The 19395-nt window shown below is 39.8% G+C and overlaps 2 protein-coding genes across 2 annotated transcripts; one reads left to right on the top strand and one right to left on the bottom strand.

Annotated features, from left to right (window-relative positions):
- Window positions 1–202: 202 nt before the first annotated feature.
- HYPK (huntingtin interacting protein K) lies at window positions 203–2454 on the top strand. Its single transcript, XM_054565486.1, is given in 5 exon segments — window positions 203–376; window positions 379–585; window positions 917–972; window positions 1337–1388; window positions 1536–2454. Coding segments are annotated over 5 exon segments (477 nt in total). The 5' UTR covers window positions 203–310; the 3' UTR covers window positions 1632–2454.
- Window positions 2455–3101: 647 nt separating this feature from the next.
- MFAP1 (microfibril associated protein 1) lies at window positions 3102–17167 on the bottom strand. Its single transcript, XM_054565485.1, has 9 exons — window positions 16900–17167; window positions 11863–12082; window positions 10523–10652; window positions 10067–10254; window positions 9447–9555; window positions 9185–9345; window positions 6806–6965; window positions 3969–4058; window positions 3102–3872 (listed from the first exon to the last, which is right to left on the bottom strand). Exons 1-9 carry the CDS (start codon window positions 16982–16984, stop codon window positions 3690–3692), a joined length of 1326 nt encoding a protein of 441 aa, XP_054421460.1. The 5' UTR covers window positions 16985–17167; the 3' UTR covers window positions 3102–3689.
- Window positions 17168–19395: the final 2228 nt, after the last annotated feature.

Below are 19395 nucleotides of genomic sequence, written 5' to 3'. Positions count from 1 at the left end.
CACGCAGGCTGTTCTCAGATTAGGGAACAGTTTGCATGTGGCCTCCTGTGGGTTAACATTCCTAATTGGTTTAGCATTAAACATCACCATGCTGGTTGAAGGAATTCCATGGGTGTGTGTCGGGGGACTGGGAAGGGTGATGGGAGGGATCCAGGTATAGAGGAGGGAAGGATGTGTGTTGGGAAGGTCTGTAGTGGTGACTGGTCAGGTCTGGGAATGGGCGTTGCTGAAAAATAATACTGTACAACTCAAAAGGAAGTCTGACAGGCGAACCTCCTTCCTTGCTGAAGCTTCTAGAACGAGAGCATTAATGAAGGTGTGGCCCAGGGACAGCCCTCCTCCTCCTCTCAGGGCGGATGTTGTGGCGCATTACCGGAAGTTGTGGGGCGGGGCCGAGCCTGTGCAGCAGCGCGGTTGGGTGACATGGCGACTGAGGGAGACGTGGAGCTGGAGTTGGAGACCGAGACCAGTGGTCCGGAGCGGCCTCCTGAGAAGCCACGAAAGCATGACAGTGGAGCGGCAGACCTGGAGAGAGTCACCGACTATGCGGAGGAGAAGGAGATCCAAAGTTCCAATTTGGAGACGGTGAGGTTGGCCGGGAGCCTGTCTGTCTAATCGGGCTGAGAGCGCAGAGGGGGCTCGGAGGCTGTAACTGGAAGGCCCGCTCCAGGAAGGAGTCTCGATCCCGATGGCGGGAGGAGGCAAGAGGGAAGCCAAACTATCACTGGGACCCGCGGCTTGCCGAAAGGAGCTTGCTGGAGGTTGGGTTCAAAGTGGGCCTCAGGAGCGCAAAATTGAATTAAACTGGACTTGGTTCCTGATAAACTCATCAAGTACACACCTGCCTCGCTTGTTAATGTCTTTTTATATTAGGGCTTGTAGGTAGTAGAGTAGTAACTAGATGTTTTTCCCATAGGCCATGTCCGTGATTGGAGACAGACGTTCCCGGGAGCAGAAAGCCAAACAAGAGCGGTAAGTCTTGTGCATACAGCCAGTCCTACCAGTCCCTCTTTTTCCTGGCAAAAATGAAATCTGTGATTAAGCCTTTGTAATGAATACCTTGTGCCATTTTTCAACTCTCTCCAGTTCCTGTAAGTCTAAGGTTTACAACTTTATTGTTGGTAGAAGGAAAGGCCTCCTGGCAACAGCTACTGCCTGCTCTTAAGACTCCAGGGGAGAGGGTGGGAATGTCCTTTTGAGATGGTGGGAGTCATTTTGTATTTAACTCAACACTGTTTATCAAGTCATTTATTTGTAAGGCCCAACTGGAAATGATTCTTCATGGGAGTTTATGTGGAGGTAGAGAATGAAGACTAATGTACATGAATATTTGTAGGGAGAAGGAACTGGCAAAAGTCACCATCAAGAAGGAAGATCTGGAGCTGATAGTGAGTAGTGATGCCTAACTAATGGGTAGGGGAGGTTACTTTGCCTAATGTGGGTTGTTTTCAGAAACAAGTAGAGTCAGCATGTTTTGGTGGCAAATTAATGCTGGAGAGGAGGCTTAGGTAATGTCATTGATCCTTTTCCTGCAGATGACAGAGATGGAAATCTCACGAGCAGCAGCGGAGCGGAGCTTGAGGGAACACATGGGCAACGTGGTAGAAGCTCTTATTGCTTTAACCAACTGATTTGTCCTTTTTCAGACCTACCCACTGGATTAACTTATTGCAATAAAGGTGTCTTTTTTTTGCAGTTTTATCATTTTGGATCAAATGCAATGTATATTGTATTTTATTGTGGGAAATGTACATATTGGAGTATAACTGAATTTAAGTGCCCCCTACCTCACAGCCCTTTATGAACCTATGTGAAAATAGTTTAGAAGAGCATCTCAGGTTCAGGTGCAGATGCCAGGTGGCACTCATCAGACTAGATCTCACTCAGCAGTATTCAAGGTACATTTGGAGCAGAGTTACTAGTACTTCATTGCATATGCTGCCTAGGAACCACCACTGTATGTAGATGTGAGAATACAGTTCATAGACCACGTTGAGTTAGAAATTAGGTAGTGGAGGTGGGTACATGGTGCGAACAATAGAAGATAACAAAGTTTAGATCCTATGTAAAATTATTCAGAGATTTTGATTTATTGAAATTAATTTTAATCTTTGAATTCTGAACCACAACACTGATATCTTATATTCCATTTTATATCCAGGAGAGAAGATAAACTTTACTTTAAAAGTTGATGAGCTTTGACCCTAACCAGGGTGGCTCAGTTGGTTGAACATCATCCTGCAAAGTAAAAGCTCACTGGTTTGATTCCTGGTCAGGGCACATGCCTGGTTTGTGAGCCAGGTGCCCAGTTGGGGCGTGTGTGAGATGCAATCAGTCCAATGTTTCTCGTCCGCACCCCTTCCCTTCCTCTCTAGAAATAAAATCTTAAAAAAAAAAAAAGGGGGAGTTGATGAACTTTTGTTTTCTGAACTGTAAAGTGATACACACCAGAGACACTTGTAAGAACCAATGAGCTAGAGAATGTTAAAAGCTTGGCCTAGTACCTGCTTCAGACTAGAAACTCAAATAGCAGCTATAAATCTGTTCCCAAAAGAATTTCATGAGCTTTTTCTCATTTTGGTTCTGGGATAATTCTTAGGATTGTATTCCCCTCTGGCATACACAACAGTGATTTACATTCATCTTTATGCATTTGTTACCTCACAATAATTATTTGCATTTGTATTTTTATTCTAGGACTTTTAAAGATTTGAGTGATTTTTCAGTGGGGTATTTAAAAGATGTGAACCAACCTTGCTTGGCCTTCTAATTTTTTCATGCAATTGAGAAGTAGCCTTCCTGCTGGTTACATGTCATTTCCTAGGACTCCTCATGCTTTGCCATGTGCATGGTAGTTATGTAGTAAATATTAAGTGGAAAAATCATGAATTTAACTCTTAGCATGATGTCACTACACTGCAACTCAGCATTGTGCCCCCCTTGACATATGAGCTGGGCAAAGATAACATTAACAAGGCAAGGACAACCAACCACTTACGTGTTTGTCCATGGAATAAATCTGGGTGTCACTAGGAATATGGCCTGTCTGTAGTCTTGAGTTAGTTTTTGAGATCAAAGGGGATGGTCAAAGTGAAACACCATTTGCTTGACAATTCTCTGCTGAATTTATTTTAGTTAACATGTAGATACTTGTTAGCCTGTGCATTTTATTTCCAGTATCAAGCTCAAAAAAGTATCTTGGCATGTGATTCTGTTATTTCTTGACATATACATAAATGGATTAAAAAGTATGTTCACCTAGAAAAACTGACACCAGAAAAAAATGCCAAACACGTTTCAGTGAACTTAGATTTCCTGTAAGGTAGAAGTAATACACTGTCCACTTATATGCCCATGTTTCTGACTCAAGCTAAGGGGCTGGAAAAAGAAACTTGGAAGAGTCCCAAGTGAATTTTGGAAGCCAGAGCAATGATGAAACCTAAGACTTCTCAAATAGTTTTAAGTGAGGATAATCCTACCTGGATAGTGCTTTTCTATGGGTTTCTCAGCATAAGTCCAAACCTCACAAAAGCACCTTCAAAGACTGGGTTGCCCAGTGTCACAAGTATGGCAGTAGTTCCAACAGGCTGGATAACACGGGTCATGTAAGTAACAATAAAAGCAAATCAAGGACCAGATGCTGAGATTTCTCCTTGTGTCCCATGGCTGGAAGAGTAAGTACATAAACTTTAAGTAGTTTTCCGCTTCTTGGCAGATGGCCGTTCAAATACATCTCGTACCCCAGCTGCCTTTTGTTTAAAGAACTTTGTGTTCTGGGCACTTTCTTGGCCCCATGCTGAATCAAAGGACGTCGTATCCTGATCCACAAGGTGGGTGTATTTGGTACGACCAGAGCGCCCAAAGTTCTTGACCTGAGGGAAGAATAGATGATGAGTTACAATACCAAATGTACCATGTCCTAGCCCTCAATATATTACTTTATCTCATGTTATTAAGGTACCCCGTACCTGCATGACTTTGGGAAGAATGGTTTTGTTGAAATGATCCTCCAGGGTAGGTGCACTGAAATCTCTCTTGTATACTTCTTCATCCTCATCCTGCAGAAAAGAGTCTTATCAACCTTTTGGTTTTCTTTGCCATATAGTCAAATTATAAACTTATGAAACTATGACGAGGCATACAAAAAAAGCCGAGGATGTTGAACCTTCTATTCAGAGCATACATATAGTTGACATAACACTCCTTTTTTCTTCTATGTTCTCTCTCTTCCTAAGTGTAAACATTTCCTGAAGGCTTGCTATATTCCCTCTGCATTCACTATGTTCATTCACTCATAATGACTTTAACTCTGTTATAGGACTTGCACATCTCTGATTCTAAATTTTCTACTTCCCATTAGCTTGAATAGTCTGTTGGGATTTCAAGCTTAAATCTAAAGTGAAAATCATTTTCCCAACCTTTCTAAAATCAGTTACTTCCTGATTTAACTTTTTCTGTTAATAGGACCAACATTCTCTCAATTACCTGGATTCAAAATTTGAGTAATCTTTGTGCAGATTCAATCAGTTGCCACTTAAAATTCTCATCATTTGGGTTATAATAGTTTCGCCTTGCAATCAATCTTACACACTGCCAGTGGATTAATGTTTCTAAAACATAACTCTTAAATCTCTACCTTGCTCAAAAAGTTCCAAGGTTCTCTTCCATTTAAGAATTTTTTTCTTTTTATTTATAGACTTGTCAGAGAGGAAGGGACATAGAAAGAGAAACATTAACTTCTTCTAATTATTTATGCGTTCATTGGTTGAGTCTTGTATGTGCCCTGACTGGGGATGGAACCTGCAAATTTGGCACGTGAGGACAATGCTCTAACCAGCTGAGCTACCGTATTTTGCCATGTATAATGTGCACTGGCTCCCCCAGCCCCCAGGTTTTGATGGAAAAATAAGGAGGCATATTATACATGGATATAATTATTACATACCATGGGTATAATAATCCTGTGTATAATGTGCACAAAACTGTGGGTGCATGTTATACACAGGTGCACATCACACACCGCAAAATACAGTAACCAGCCAGGGCCTCCATTTTATTAAGCAATTCCTCTGTAGTAGTCAAGGCCAAACACTATATATAGCCTTAATCTACCTCTCCTTTCCACTTTCCTTTACAGATACTTTCTGCCTCTACCCCTAGTGCCTTCATCTGGAATGTCTTCCTACCACTGAATGTCAGAAAATCTATACATTAAATGTCACCCTCTTTATATTATGCTTTTCAGTCTTCTCCCAAATATAACATCTCCCTCCTTAAGTAGTCCCACAGTACTTTTCACTTTCCTTATATTATATATTTGCCTTACTTTCATTTTTTATAGTTAGCCTTCTGAGTGCTAAAGAGTAGTGTCCTTTACACAGTAAAAGCTCAAAGAGTTATTAACTATATAAAATAACTACAGAGAATAGTTTCAAATCAACCTATAAATAAGACTATAATTATAAGATACAGATAACAAACATGTGGTGAAGGCATTAAAAGAGCACACATTCTTGATTAAGGAAAACTTCCTGAGAGCCAAGTCCTTTAACTAAACATACTTTTGGAGTATTCCCTTCACTATAGAGAGGCCCAGTTTAAAGGTAGGACAATTGAACTGTTTTTGTAAGATCTACTTTTCTCATGTTCAAGCCTGAGAGTTCCTCATTTAATCTCAGAAGCCATTTCAACTTCACTTTCCCTGTCTAGATGGAAGACTTGGTATTTGAGGATGTGCATTAAGACATTCATATAAACCTTATGTATCTTAGCCAGCTAGTAATACACTTCTAAAAGAAGCTGGATTATTAAAGCTGCTGAAATGCTTAAGCAATACTTCATGATTGAAGCAATATAATAAGTAATTCATAATTTCTACCAACTCCTATTTAGAAAAACTGCATAAATAAGCAAACATTTCCTGCTGAGCAAATAGACACACTGGTTTTGGAGAGAAGTAAGGAACCCTACACTGAAGTTTTTTTTGTTTTTAATCTTTTACTGGTATCTGCAGTAAAAGGCAGGAATTTAGCTGCAGTTGGAATATTTAGGGTCTGATATACAACATTTAAAAATGCTAGTCTAAGTTTCTGATACAGACTCCTCTAACAAGAAATAATTTAACAAGCTACATGGTATTTAAATAAATGCAATCAATGTTCCCTTTCCGACCATCTCTGTATTAAGAAATGATTGGTGCTAATCCAAATAATTTGGAATAAGTCATTGTCACTTTATATAGGGTTAACAGACTGATATTTTGATTTTGGTCTTTACATAAAAAATATGATGATGGCATTATACATAATGATTAGATAATTAACCTTTTTGGTGTGTTAGTTAGGTTAAGTCATTTTGTCAGCTCAGAATGAAGTGAACTGAACTTCTGCCATGCAACTCTAAGTTCATGTGTAACTATTTGCAGAGCCTGGTTTTTGCATAACCAGAATTTCTTACTTGGCTATGAATAATGAGATCTAAGTGTTTTTGGGTACCTAAAATAGTCTAGCATCTATATAGATTACTATCTCTCTATTTTCAGTTCCTCAATTCTTCTATTACATCATTTCCTCCTTCTGGGAACTGGGGCCAAAAGAGTGAACCGTTTTAACTTCTAATATCCTTTTGCCAATACTTTTCTCTGTTGGGTTTATATTTTTCACAGGCAAAAAGCAAATGAGAAAGTTGACCACTGGCAAGTGGAAGTAACATTCCAGAACCAGTTTATTCTTGGGGGGGAAAAAGATTTCAGAGCTTCTGAATTATTCCTACTAAACAATTTTCCCTTCCCCTTTTCACATCTTACCATGAAGAAGGCACCCCGGTGATAATACTTCTGTAAGAACTTGTATTTGCCTTTAACAGCTTTGTTGGTAATAACTTTGCCATTGGCCCGAAGCTCAGCTCGCCTCTCTTCCTCAGTCAGGTTTCGCATGCGTTCAATTTCTGCTTTCTCCTTCTCAAGCCTGTTCAGAAAACAAAACAAAAATCATTCCAGCTTCAGAAAGACCTAATTATTGGAGTGTAACACAGTCCTATCTCCTTTCAAGCATTATTCACCTTTAAAAAAAATTGATTGTGGGGGGGTAAGAGATGACGAGAAAGAGAAACATCAATTTGTTCTGCTTATTTATGTATTCACTGGTTGCTTTTTTGTGTGTGTGTGGTTGGAAAGGTATTTTGTTTTTTATTAACTTATTTGTTAAACTTTATCCAAAGAGTTTACACAAACATCCAGATTTCCAACTCCTCATGAAAAATCAGAAGCCATAGCCAATCAAGGCCTGCAATCCACTGTCTGCTAGATCTATGTAATGGCTGCCCTTGATAGATGGGCCTGGTGCTCTCCTGTATACTATAGCCCCTCCAGGCCCACTGTACTCATATAACTTCCCTGCCTGGTCCTGGAAAGCAACCAAGTGTGTCACCTCTGGCTTAGACAAGGGCCTTTTGGGATATGTGGGCTACACTAGTGAAATCCACCTGTAGCTTCAGCAATTAAGGGGGAATTCTGAAAGGAACTGGCTATTTCTAGGAATTGCTCTTATAGTATTTTAGCAAACCATGTCAGATATACTCATAGCTTTCTTATTAAAAAGTAAGCTTTGTTTATCACTGATTACCATTTTAGGCAACTTCTACAGAAGGCAAACATCATTTCTGTATGATTCCATTTAGGACAGCACCTCTGTGCCAAGGCATTTGGTTGACTTGTAGTTGGCCTTGGTGTGGTTCCAGTCAATTTAGAAACACAGTTTAATGACTCATTTTTAACCTCACCAGCAATGTGAATGAGAGTTGGTGAAGAGAGGAAGCCAAGCAGAACCATCAGGAACTTTAGGCGGGAGTTCTGGGTACCCCTTTCCCATGGGTTGGGTGGGGTAGGTTCTGTGAGGCACTGGTTGCTTCTTATGTGTGCCCTGATGAGGGACTGAACCCCCAACATTGGCACATGAGGACAGCACTCTAACCAACTAAGCTACCCAGCCAGGGCCTATTCACTTTTAAAGTTCTAGTCATTGCCTGTTAGGAATCAAGATCAGGAGCTCAATAATAAAAAGGCAAGGTGGTCTTCATTATGCTTGCAAGATCAGGTATTACACACTTCCAAAAGGTTATTCCAGCTTTTTTTGAGGTTTAGACATAGTTACTCTTTAATTTCACAACATTACCAATTCCCTAAAAAGCCTCTTAGCTTAAAAAAAAAACCCAACGTTTAAAATAACTGTGTAACACTTAATTTTATATCTACTTGCATGTCACAAACCAAGGATTACCATAATTAATTAGACTGCAGTGATTTTGGGGGGAAGAGGGGGTAGTCACAAATCCCCGTTCTCCAGAAAAATGCAAATATACACATACTTTTGCGTATAATTTTAAAGGGTATGTAGATAAAAACCTCAGAAACTGCAGATCAAGGACAGAGTTTTCTATTGATGGTTTCCCACTGTAACCTGGGATTACTCTTTCATTCCTAGTAGTTTTCTGGAATGGGTGAGGCAGCTCAGAAATGATTCTGCTCTAACATAGTATGTTAGATTATTTAAATGCCACAAATTCTTCCACTCACAGTATGCATGACCCTTTGCAGAAATGACATGTGAGCCTCCTGAGATTTTGCCAGCTTCCACCTTTGCACTCTTGGGACCCTGCCCCAAGACTGTTACATAAGGAAGCTAGTCTAGCCTACTGAAGAAGGAGAAGGGAGACATTCTAGCTGATAGTCCACACCAACTACCAGACATGTGAGTGAAGTAATTTTGGACTTTCTAGCCCACTTAGTCCTATAGTGGGATGCAACTGTGTTAAGAGAGCCCAGGTAATATCAGCAGAGGTATTGTTTGGCCAACCCTCAAAACTGTGAGAAATAATCAATTATTTTGGGTCACTTAATTCTGGATTGTGTTGTTATACAACAATATATAACTGATAGCAATAACTTGTGTGTGTCTACTAAGAAACTAAAAGGAGTATTAGCTGGCGCTCATATCATGGAGCAACACTGACAAGGTGTGTTTCTTTTCCCTGATTTTAACAGCCACATTCCAATTATGTAAACTCACCCAGTTGCAGGAACCATAATGAAAGCTAGAATGGAACTCATAGTAGGATTTAAGCCTCAGAGCTATTCTACTAAAAATCTGTCCCATTAGCAGTATTAAACTCTAGGACCATTACTTACGCTTCTCGATCTTCTCTGTCCCTCTTGATTCTCTTTAGCTCCCGAACTTTCCATGCCTCATATTCCTCCTCATCATTTTCATCGTCAGTATTCAGTGCATCCAGTGCAGCCAGGGATCGCTTGTTCTCCTCCAGCTCTTTCTTGGTCTCCTCTTCTACAATCTGGATAGGGAGAACAATTCAACTGTTGAACTTCCTTATTCTCCTCAGACAAACTAAGTACACTACTCCTTGCACTCAATCTTCACAGCTGCTCCCAGTACCTTGAGTGTGTACTTGCGCCTCTCTTCAGCCATGCGTTTTGCCTCTTGCTCCAGCTCCTTCTGTTTTAATGCTTCAGCCTCACGTTCTTGAACTGTTACTCGGTCCTTCCTGTGGTAGAGAGGTCCTGTTAATTTCCCAAAGCTCTTACAGTATAACTCTGTTCCCCTCAACCAAGTCCTGTCCAAATCAGACAATCACTGGCTTTATTATTTGCAAAGAGCCAAAAATGGGAGTTGTATCAGGTCTTTAGAGCATCAAAATTCCATTCATCTTTGAGAACTGGCTGAATAGTAAGGAACCTGTTAGAGTGTAGTAGTAGGATTTCTAGCCATTATGAGAAGAATAGGAACTTGCTCTTTAAGCTTAATTTTGTTTAAAATAATGTAAGATCTTGGGCAGATATATGTTTTTTTATTGGAGAAGGAGATGTGAAAAGCAGCTCAGGCTATCTGCTAACACCAGGATACTCCTCAGCAAATACCATGCAGAACTAAGGCATGCACAGAAGACTTTCACTTAGTGCTTACATTTCAGAAGAGCATGACATAGGAAAGAGACGTCTATCGTCAGACCTGGAAAATAGAAACTGTAGATTCAGGACTGTTTGTGAGATACTTACTTTCGAATGAAGACTGGCTTCAAGCGAGGCTCCATCTCATCTTCACTGTCTGTGTATTCTTCATACTCAGACTCTGATTCTGACTCTTCCCCAGAACGTCCCTCATCTTCCACTTCCATGACTTCCATTTCTTCATTTTTTCTCTCCTGTGCTCGTTGACGCATCATGCCACGACGCCGTTCTATTTCCTATCAAGTCATATTTCAAAGCCAGTAAGCCAAATGGGCTGTGCTGCTAGGTGGCTTTTTATTTTCCCCTCATCAAGCTCAACAAACTTTGATCTGAGTAAATGTAACGTAGCACCATTGTATTTTCAATCCTATCCCCAAAAGAGAACCTTGGTTCAGAGTTCTGCCAGAAGCAGCAATCTCCCTTTAGGGCTTCAACAAAGAAAGCAGCACAGGTCCCAACTTTTTCTTGTACCTGGAAAGGATTTCCCATTTTATTTTACTGTACCTCATCATCGATTTCTTCTTCTTCTTCTTCACTGCTATCTTCTCGTTCCATGCGCCAAGCATCTCCTTCTACTTCTGAGTCACTTTCTCCTACCACTTCAGGTTCCACTATTTTCCGATGTCGAGCCAATCTGAAAAACAGTATCTTCGAGTGTTAACACCTATGCTACAAAAACGAAGAAGCTTAACTACATTTCTCTAGTCACAGAGCACCTGGACATTATGTTTGCTTTTATTAATACTGAAGTCTTGACATGGGCAAAGAGATGCCCATTAAAGAAGGTAATTCAAAGTGTCAAAGCAAATAGTCAAGTTGGACCTAAAATATTAAACGTAGGCTGAGGCATGCTGGGGCACTGCAAGAGACTTATATGGGTGCACTGGGATATATTTTATAGCTTGAGGTAGTTCACTGTTTCAATATAATATCAAGTTGTTTCCTTTCAATGGCATCTTATATTTGTGAAACTGTGTTTTTCGTCACTGCTATGACAAACAAAAAAGCAAGTACCACATGAAAATCATTTTGGAACAGAAAATGAGAGTGATAGTGCCAATTTGATTCCAAGGTTTGAGAGGTGGTCAGTGTCTAAGAGGCACACAAATCCTATTAGTAAGTAAATGTAGTTCTGTAAAAATGAAGTAAAAATGTTTTTTATTTTATGCATATTACATTTTTGAAATGGCTAAGTTGTTAAGACATAAATATATATTAAATTTCTTAATCAAACTCCTTGATAAAATAAACAGAACTGTTTGGGTCTAGGGGTTCTGTGAAAAAATTCCCGAGACAGTATGAACAATGAAAGTTCAGGACTTCTGGCTTACACTGTAAGATAATGTCTCAATTAATAACCCAATAAACAAAATCCCTGTTGGGAGGCTCCCCTTCCTACATGAGACCATTCATCAGGCCTTTTTCCTATGTCAATGTCATTTCCCTTCATTAGTCTTTAGAGTAAGGGGATAAAATCAATGTCTCAACTTTTATAAAACATCTTTATGTTAAAAAAACTCCTCTTAACAAACCAACCAATGGTCTGTGTTTTCTATTCTATTAATGAGTTAATTTGGGCCCTTGGACCAGTGGTAACCTGTTGTTTACTGGCTGCCACTTAATGGCTGTATAACTTTGGTCTTGTTCTTTTCCTAAATCCTCTGTTACTCCATTTTCTCATTTGTAAAATGGCTATATTATTGTGTGGATTATAAGAATTAGTAAATGTAACGTACATAGAATAGTGCCTGGCAGGTAGTAAGTACTATTCAGGTATTAGCTATTGTTGTTGTTCCTATTAATTATAGGGTTCAGGTCCAGAAAAAGATAACCCTAGTCATTACCTCTCTTCCACATCTTCGCTAATACGGTTCTGCAAACGCCGTAGCCGAGGGTCGCTAGATGAATCTTCCTCCTGTTCCTCAGGCTCTGCTTCTTGTTCTTTGGCTTTCTTAATGAACTGAAATTCTTCATCCTCCTCATCTGAGGACTCCATAGGGGCATAGTCTGGCCTCTTACCCGACACATAACGTTTTACCTTCACTTTTTCCATTGAAATTTCACCTGGGTAAGAAAGATAACTTATTAAGTTTCAGTAGTCTCTTTCCTAATGCCCTTAAACCATTGGCCTTTGGAGGTAGAGCGCTGTGTTCCTTGTACATTAAGTGTTTAGGAAGAAGAACAGAGCCACTACCCAACCATCTATTCATCTAATGAAATTTACCTACAAAGGTCAAGTCATGGGAAAGTATTCTTGTGAATACAAACACTAATGATAAAGAGGTCTAGCTTGGGTACAATGAAGTAGAAGAAGGTGAGCAGTGAAACAACAGAAAAAAGTCCCCCTAAACAGGCAGACTCTGGCCATCACAAAGTTATGCTATTCCACCTCAACTATACCCTTAAGTAAATTTAGTAACAGTGCCCAGCACACAGTAAGGGTGACTTAAGTGGGAACATAAAGTGAAAATGCTGCTCAGTCATTATTTTATTTCTGCTGGAATTTTCCATGGCACCCTTCAATATGCATATTACCACATAACTCAATTTTCTCATCTTATTTATTTATACCTTCTTTTAACTTATGAACTATCAAGCCTGCAAGTGTAGATAATCTCTCTTTTGCAAATATCAACAATTCCATTGAATAGAGAGCGAAAACTAACAAACATATTTTAAAAGATGAATATAGCCTTGACAACCAACTTGGATAATTCAAAGAAAAACTTTAGGTAAATTCAATTATGAACATAAATACAAAAATACTAAATAACATAATAGCAAATGTACTATGGCAATGTAAAAACTGAAAAACAAAAACAAAAACAAAAACAAAACAAAAACCTCTAAGCCATCATGACCAAATAGGATTTAGCCTAGGACTTCAGGAATGACTTAACCTTGGAAAATTAATAGGGCAAAAAGTAATGTGAGATTTAAAGTTTATACAGTTTAAGCCACATAATCTTAAAATAGCTACAAAACATTATACTTAATAACGTAATAAAACATTAAAAGAATTCTTTTAAAAAACAGCAGGAATTCCTACATTGTCTCTATCATTCCTTCCAGTCAGCATTTTATTATGGCCCTAATTAGGGTAATAAGAAAAGAAAAAGAGATAAAACGTAAGGCTTGAAAAGGAAGAACTGCCATAATTTTCACACTAGATGATCATCTACATAGAAAAAACAAGATAATGAACAAACTAATAAAGAATTCAGGAAGAATGCTGGATAAAAATAAGTGTACATGTACGTTAGCTATGTGTATAATTAGAAAATACAGTTTAAAATAGCATTTATAATAGCAACTAATCTATAAAATTTTAATGCAATTCCATTAAAAGCTGTTCCCAGGTAGAGCCTAAAATCATGTGGAAGAATAGAAACCAAGACAATTCTGAAGAACAAGGTGAGGAAAAAGACCTTAACAGATTCCTCACCAAAGAAAGTACAAAGATAGCAAATAAGCATATAAAAATGCTCCACATCATATGTCATTAGGGAAATACAAAATCAAACAACGAGATACCACTACACACCTATTGGAATGGCCAAAATCCAGGGCTCTGACGTTAAATATTGGCATGGGTGTGAAATAAGAGGAACTCTCACTCATTGCTGGTGGGAATGCAAAATGGTACAGCTTACACTTATCATACAGCAATTGCAGTCCTTGGTATTTACCCAAACAAGTTGAAAATTATGTCCACACAAAAACCCACACACTGACATTTATTGCAGCTTTGTTCATAATGGCTAAAACTTGGAAGCAAAAAAGATGCCCTTCCCTAGGTGAATGGATAAACTATGGTACATCCAGACAATGGAATATTCTTCAGCACTGAAAGAAAAAAAAAAAAAGATCTATCATGCCATGAAAGAAAAGACATGGAGGAGCCTTAAATGTATTTTACTAAGTGAAAAAAGCAAATATGAAAAGGTTATATACTGTATGATTCCAAATAAGTAACATTCTGGAAAAAGTAAAATTGCGAAGACAGTAAAAAGATCAGTGGCTGCCAGGGGCTGGGTGTGTGGGAGATGGATAGGCAGGACACAGATTTTTAGGTCAGTGAAAATACTGTGTATGACACCACAGTGATGGATACATTTGTCCAAACCCACTGAATGCACAACATCAAGAGTGAATATTAATGTAAACTATAGACTTTGGGTAATTATGACGTATCAATGTAGGTTCATCAGCTCTAACAAATATTACTCTGGTGGGGGAGGCCATGCATGTGTAGGGGCCGGGGGTACATAGGAAATCTCTGTACCTTTCCCCTAATTTTGCTGTGAACCTAAAATTGCTCTAAATAAATGAGAAGAATAAAGTAAGGTGGGGTGGAAAGTTTTTTGTTTTTTAATATCCTTACCCGAGGACAATTTTCTCAATGCTTTTAGAGAGATAGAGGAAGGGAGAGACACATTAATGTAAGAGAGAGAAGAACCAATTGGTTGACTCCTGTATGTGGCTGGACCAGGCCTCAAACCCAAAACCTAGGTAGATATGTGCCCTGGCCAGGAATCAAACTTGCAACCTTTCGATCACGGGATGACCCTCCCAACCAACTGAGCCACACCAGCCAGGGCTAGGGGGTGGGAATGGTTTTTGTTTTTACATGGATCACACAGCTCATTTAGTTAGTAATTAATTTATAGTAATTAAAACAATATGTCATTGACTCAGGAGGTACATAAAGACCAATGGAACAGAATAGAGAGCAGAGAAACGAAGCTATGTAAGAACTTGGTATATTACAGAGTGACATTAAAGAGCAGTGGAGAATGGGTAGGCTAGTCAAACAATGGAGTAGTAGGGACAACTGGCTAACTGTAAGGCGAATAGTAAAACTGGATCTCTGACATTCACAAACAAAATATTCTGGATGGATTAAAGTTCCAAGTGTGAAAAACATCTTAAACATATACATCCCTACTGGACTGTAAGCTCCTTAGCCTAAGAGTCTGTATGGCACAACTGTGTATCTAATTCTATTTAGTATATATAAACACTAAGACGACAGAAAATCTTTGTAATTTGAGTATCTATGATCTAAGTGTAGGAAAGGATTTAATATACTGAACAATACAAACCATAAAAGACAGAATTGACAAATCTGATAACACTAAAACTAAAAACAGCTGTGTAACAGAAGACTACATAATTAAAGTTAAAAGATAAGCCAAAAACCCCAAACAAACAGGGAAATATTACCGATTTGAGAAGTATAAAAAACCAAATAGAAAATGGGTAAATGACAGAAACAGGTAATTCACAAAAGAGAACACCTAGAGAGTGGAAAAATATATGAACAAGATGCCTAATCTTAATAGTAATCAGGGAAATGAAAATGAGATATTTCACACCCATTAGATTGAGCGAAAATTAAAAAATCTGATAAAGTGTGTAGATAAATATATGAGGAAATAAACTCTTCATGCTCTTACTGTGGAAGACAACTGGCATTAGGTAGTTAAGTTGATGATGAACTCCTAGGAGTCTACACTAGAGAAATTCTTACACAGGTACACTAAAGAAATACCTTTAAGAGTGACAATTGCAGCACTTTTTGTAATAGGAGAAAAAAATAAGACAACTGTCCCTCAGTAGGAAATAAATTGTGATTTAATTATACAATAGAATTAATAAAGTTAAAAACGAACAAATTAGATCTGTATGTACCAAATGTTTAGTTAAAAAAAAGGCAAGTTGCACACGGATTAGGTATGGCGTACTTAAACCACCCCCCACTCCCCGATATTATTTTCCAAAATCCTTACTGAAAAAACTGACTCCTTATTCTGAGCACCCCACACACATAACATGTTCCGTGTTCCCTCTTCCGTCCGCACTCGTTGGAATCATACCCCCCCCCTTTTTTTTTTAAGATTTTATTTATTTCCAGACAGAGGGGAAAGGAGGGAGCAAGAGAGGGAAAGAAACATCAATGTGTGGTTGCCTCTCGTGTGCCCCTACTGAGGGCCTGGCCCGCAACCCAGGCATATGCCCTGACTAGGGATGGAACTAGGAGGACTGCCCCCGCCCCGCCCCCGCCCCACGGGGTTCGCGGGCCAGCGTCAATCCACTGAGCCACAGCAGCCAGGGTGCAATCCTACCCATTCTTTAAGGGTCCACTTAAAATGCCACCTTCTTCAAGAAGCTTTCTTTGATTACCTCAATCTGAAGAAATTATTTCTTCTCTGCTCTCACTGCGCCTGGTTTTACCTATGTAACAGGTAGTAGAGGGGTGGAAGACTTCTTTAGAATGTCCCAAATCTTCTAGAATATGAGTTCCTTAAAGTTAGTAAATATAGTAAAGGCACTATCTTACACAACTTTGTAGTCACTTTAATACATACAGTCACTGCGTCGATTTAAAGTTTAAAAAGTTTAATAAGACACTGTTCCTGCTTCCAGGAGGTTATGAGCTTATGAAGTAGAGGAAAATGAACACATTAAATAATTATAATGATAGGAATTATAAAAAGAGCATAGAGTGTATGGACAACAAAAGAGGGATTGTATCTTGCACGACGTCCTGCAAACAGTAGACATTCACTTTATGTTAGTCCAAAGAACTGGTGGAGGCCAAGGAAAGAAATACCTTTAAGAGTGACAATTGCAGCACTTTTTGTAATAGCACTTTTTGTAAAAGGGGTGCTTGGAGAAGGTGAGGACAGGTAACATAGGGAATGAGGAGACATAAGTGTTCCCACCCGCCACCCCTTGGCAACGCGATAGGAATGTCGAAGAACTAGGGAGAAAGGTCTTAAGGGTATGCGGGGTTGGGGTGGTCGGCCCGGGGTATGTCTGGAGTATGCTGGGGAAGGAACTGGAAAATCCGATTGGAAAACGGCTCCGCACAGTACCTTTCTCATTGCGAACAGGGACGGCTCCAGCCGTGGACTGGATAGGCGGTTGTTTCATGAGTGCGCTTGGGACCGACATGTTCATGGCTGTGGCAGTACTCCCGAAACTTCACTGATTCTAAACAGTAAAGAGCTACAACGTCAAAGAACAGAAAAAAAGAAAAACACAACTACAACGTCCTAGAACAGAAAAAAAAACCCCTCTTTCCGTAGAGGCACTGAACGCTTAAGCGCGGCGGATGGAAACAACGCTTACGACTGAGCTAGAGAAACCGGAAATTACAACCAGAGGATTGTGGGATAGTGGAGGACTCCGGGGGCGCCTACCTTAGACCGTCGAGGGTGTTACTGCGCATGTACACAATCAGCCCTCTAGATTTGCGTCTTTTAGTATTTGGATGCCACTTCTGGCGGTAAATTGCTTCCATTGGGCTTTTTGTTCTTTAAGACCTTTGCAGAGAGGAAGGTCAGAATTAAAGGTTTTGTTTGTTACTTTGGTTTGAAGCCGAGGAAAATAGGATAGTGACAAATAAGAAACTCTGGGGATAGTGAAGAACAGTTTGTCCAAATTGTTCAGAGTTCAGAATTAGAGTTTAATTGGGATAGAAAGCCTACGGTAGCACCTGATTAGCCCAGGTGATAAAGCAGAGTCGGTTGTGGTGCGGACACTTTGGTGACCCAAAGGCAGCTGGTGGTGTGATTCAGGCCAGTGACACAAACACACAATCCAAAAAGGGACCTGGGACAATACCTGAAATCTGAACACTCTCTTTTAGGTTTTCCAGTTCAATTTTTTGGAAACCTCCTATTTAAAAAACATAACTGGCTGGACAGAGTTTGTATGTAAGTCCCTAAGTATTAAGTACTTGCTGTGTTGACCATGCTTAGCTTTCAGAAAGGACTTTGGAATATTGTTAAATGCCTCGTGTCCTCAAGAAGCTTGAATTTTAAAATAAAAAAAGAGAAAATATATAAACATGCAAAATGAAAAAAAAAGCTTGAATTTTATTCAGAAAGTCTTCAAGGGCATACAGAATCATAACAGAAGCAATTGCAATTCACTGAGTTATGTAAAAAACCGGTTAATTGAAAGTCAGAACACATTTCACTATAGAACGGATTTTATAACTGTTGTGCTGGAGAGAGATGGGATGAATGAACAAAGTCTTGAAGTTGAGAAATAGTATGGTATGATATATCAGACACTATGAAAAGTTTGATATTACCAGTGATTTTTAAGTCAATGAGTGGTGAAAGTTTGGCAGGTATTAGGTCTTCGAGAGTCTTGCAGGTGCTGTTAATAGGATTAGTTTTCAAATTATTTCACCTGTGTTTTTTAACTGGACCTAGGTTGGGAGAAGAAACAAAGTTGGGCAAGTCTCCAGCGAAGAACAGTGGGGGACCCAAGTAACCAACCAAGGGAGCAGTTTTTGGCTAAAAAGAAAGGACCTTAATTTTATTGTATGAATTTATCAGCTCCAAAACTATATTGTAGAGCAAATAATTTGTTGGGAAGGCAATTGTTTTGACTCACAACAGCCCGGAGAACAGAAAACAAAAAAGTTTAATATGGCTGTATCTAGCTTTGGGCAGTCGCAGTATTGTAGCCAATGAGGTTTATCAAAGGCCCCACCATTGCTAGCTGAAGAAAAAAAAAAATACATACGGCTGCATCATAAGAAATGCAGTGCACTGGACTCGGATGTTATTTTGTGATACACAAGTTATTTGATTCATAACGTTTCCCAGCCTTTGGGCTTTGTAAGGTCATATTAGTACCTCAGTTAACTGGTGGGCAGAGGATCAGGCGAAATTTAAATCAGCTAAACGTTATCAGCTTTTGAAAAAATAAAAAATGCTCCCCTTTCTAGAAGGTAATACGGTAGCCATGGAACATAACATTCTGGTGGTGGGGTTATATGGAACCAGAGAGCCCAATGTAAACGCTGCAAGTCGATTTCAACTTCCTTTCTTTTCTGTATTTTAGGGCAGGGGTCCCCAACCCCCGAGTCACGGCCTGTTGGGAACCAGGCTTGCCAGCAAAGCTTCCGGAGCTCCGCCTCTTCTCTCCAACTCCATTCACAGCGGGAGAGCGAGCGAAGCTCACCTGAGCTTCAGGTCCCGTCGTTCCCCTGCCCCCCACCCCGTCTTCCGCGAAACCAGTCCGTGGTGCCAAAAAGTTTGGGGACCGGGGCTTTAAACCAACTAATTGAGTTTGAATCTTTTCTGGGCTCACACTGCAAGGCAAGGTTGTTTTTCCTCAGTAAAGCGCCCGTGTTTTTCAAAGCGAGATCCTGGCACCAGCGGCGTCAAAGCATCAGGATCCAAGGTCAAAAGAAACATGTCCATTCCGTCCATGGCATTAAGGAATTTGAGTTTGTGGAGAGACTGGTAAACTTGCTTCTGTAGGAGACGGCAGTACCTCGCCAGCGCGCGACCCCTCCCCTCAGCCAGCTGAGATCTGAGTCCGCCTGCGCCGCCCGCCTCCACCTCCCG

This window comes from Pteronotus mesoamericanus, unplaced genomic scaffold (assembly GCF_021234165.1).
Source record: "Pteronotus mesoamericanus isolate MK-2021 breed Mesoamerican mustached bat unplaced genomic scaffold, CSHL_Meso_final contig_164, whole genome shotgun sequence".
NCBI classification, from domain to species: domain Eukaryota; kingdom Metazoa; phylum Chordata; class Mammalia; order Chiroptera; family Mormoopidae; genus Pteronotus; species Pteronotus mesoamericanus.
Note: the sequence above shows the minus strand (reverse complement) of the source record. Positions and strands in the feature narration are given on the sequence as shown.

Excerpts from the sequence above, each read along its gene's own strand:
- MFAP1 (XM_054565485.1), bottom strand. The coding sequence starts at position 16,984 with ATGAACATGTCGGTCCCAAGCGCACTCATGAAACAACCGCCTATCCAG. Across the intron at positions 10,653-11,862 it reads AGCGAAGATGTGGAAGAGAG|ATTGGCTCGACATCGGAAAA; the intron begins GTAATGACTAGG and ends ACTGTTTTTCAG. Across the intron at positions 4,059-6,805 it reads ACCGGGGTGCCTTCTTCATG|GATGAGGATGAAGAAGTATA; the intron begins GTAAGATGTGAA and ends TCTTTTCTGCAG.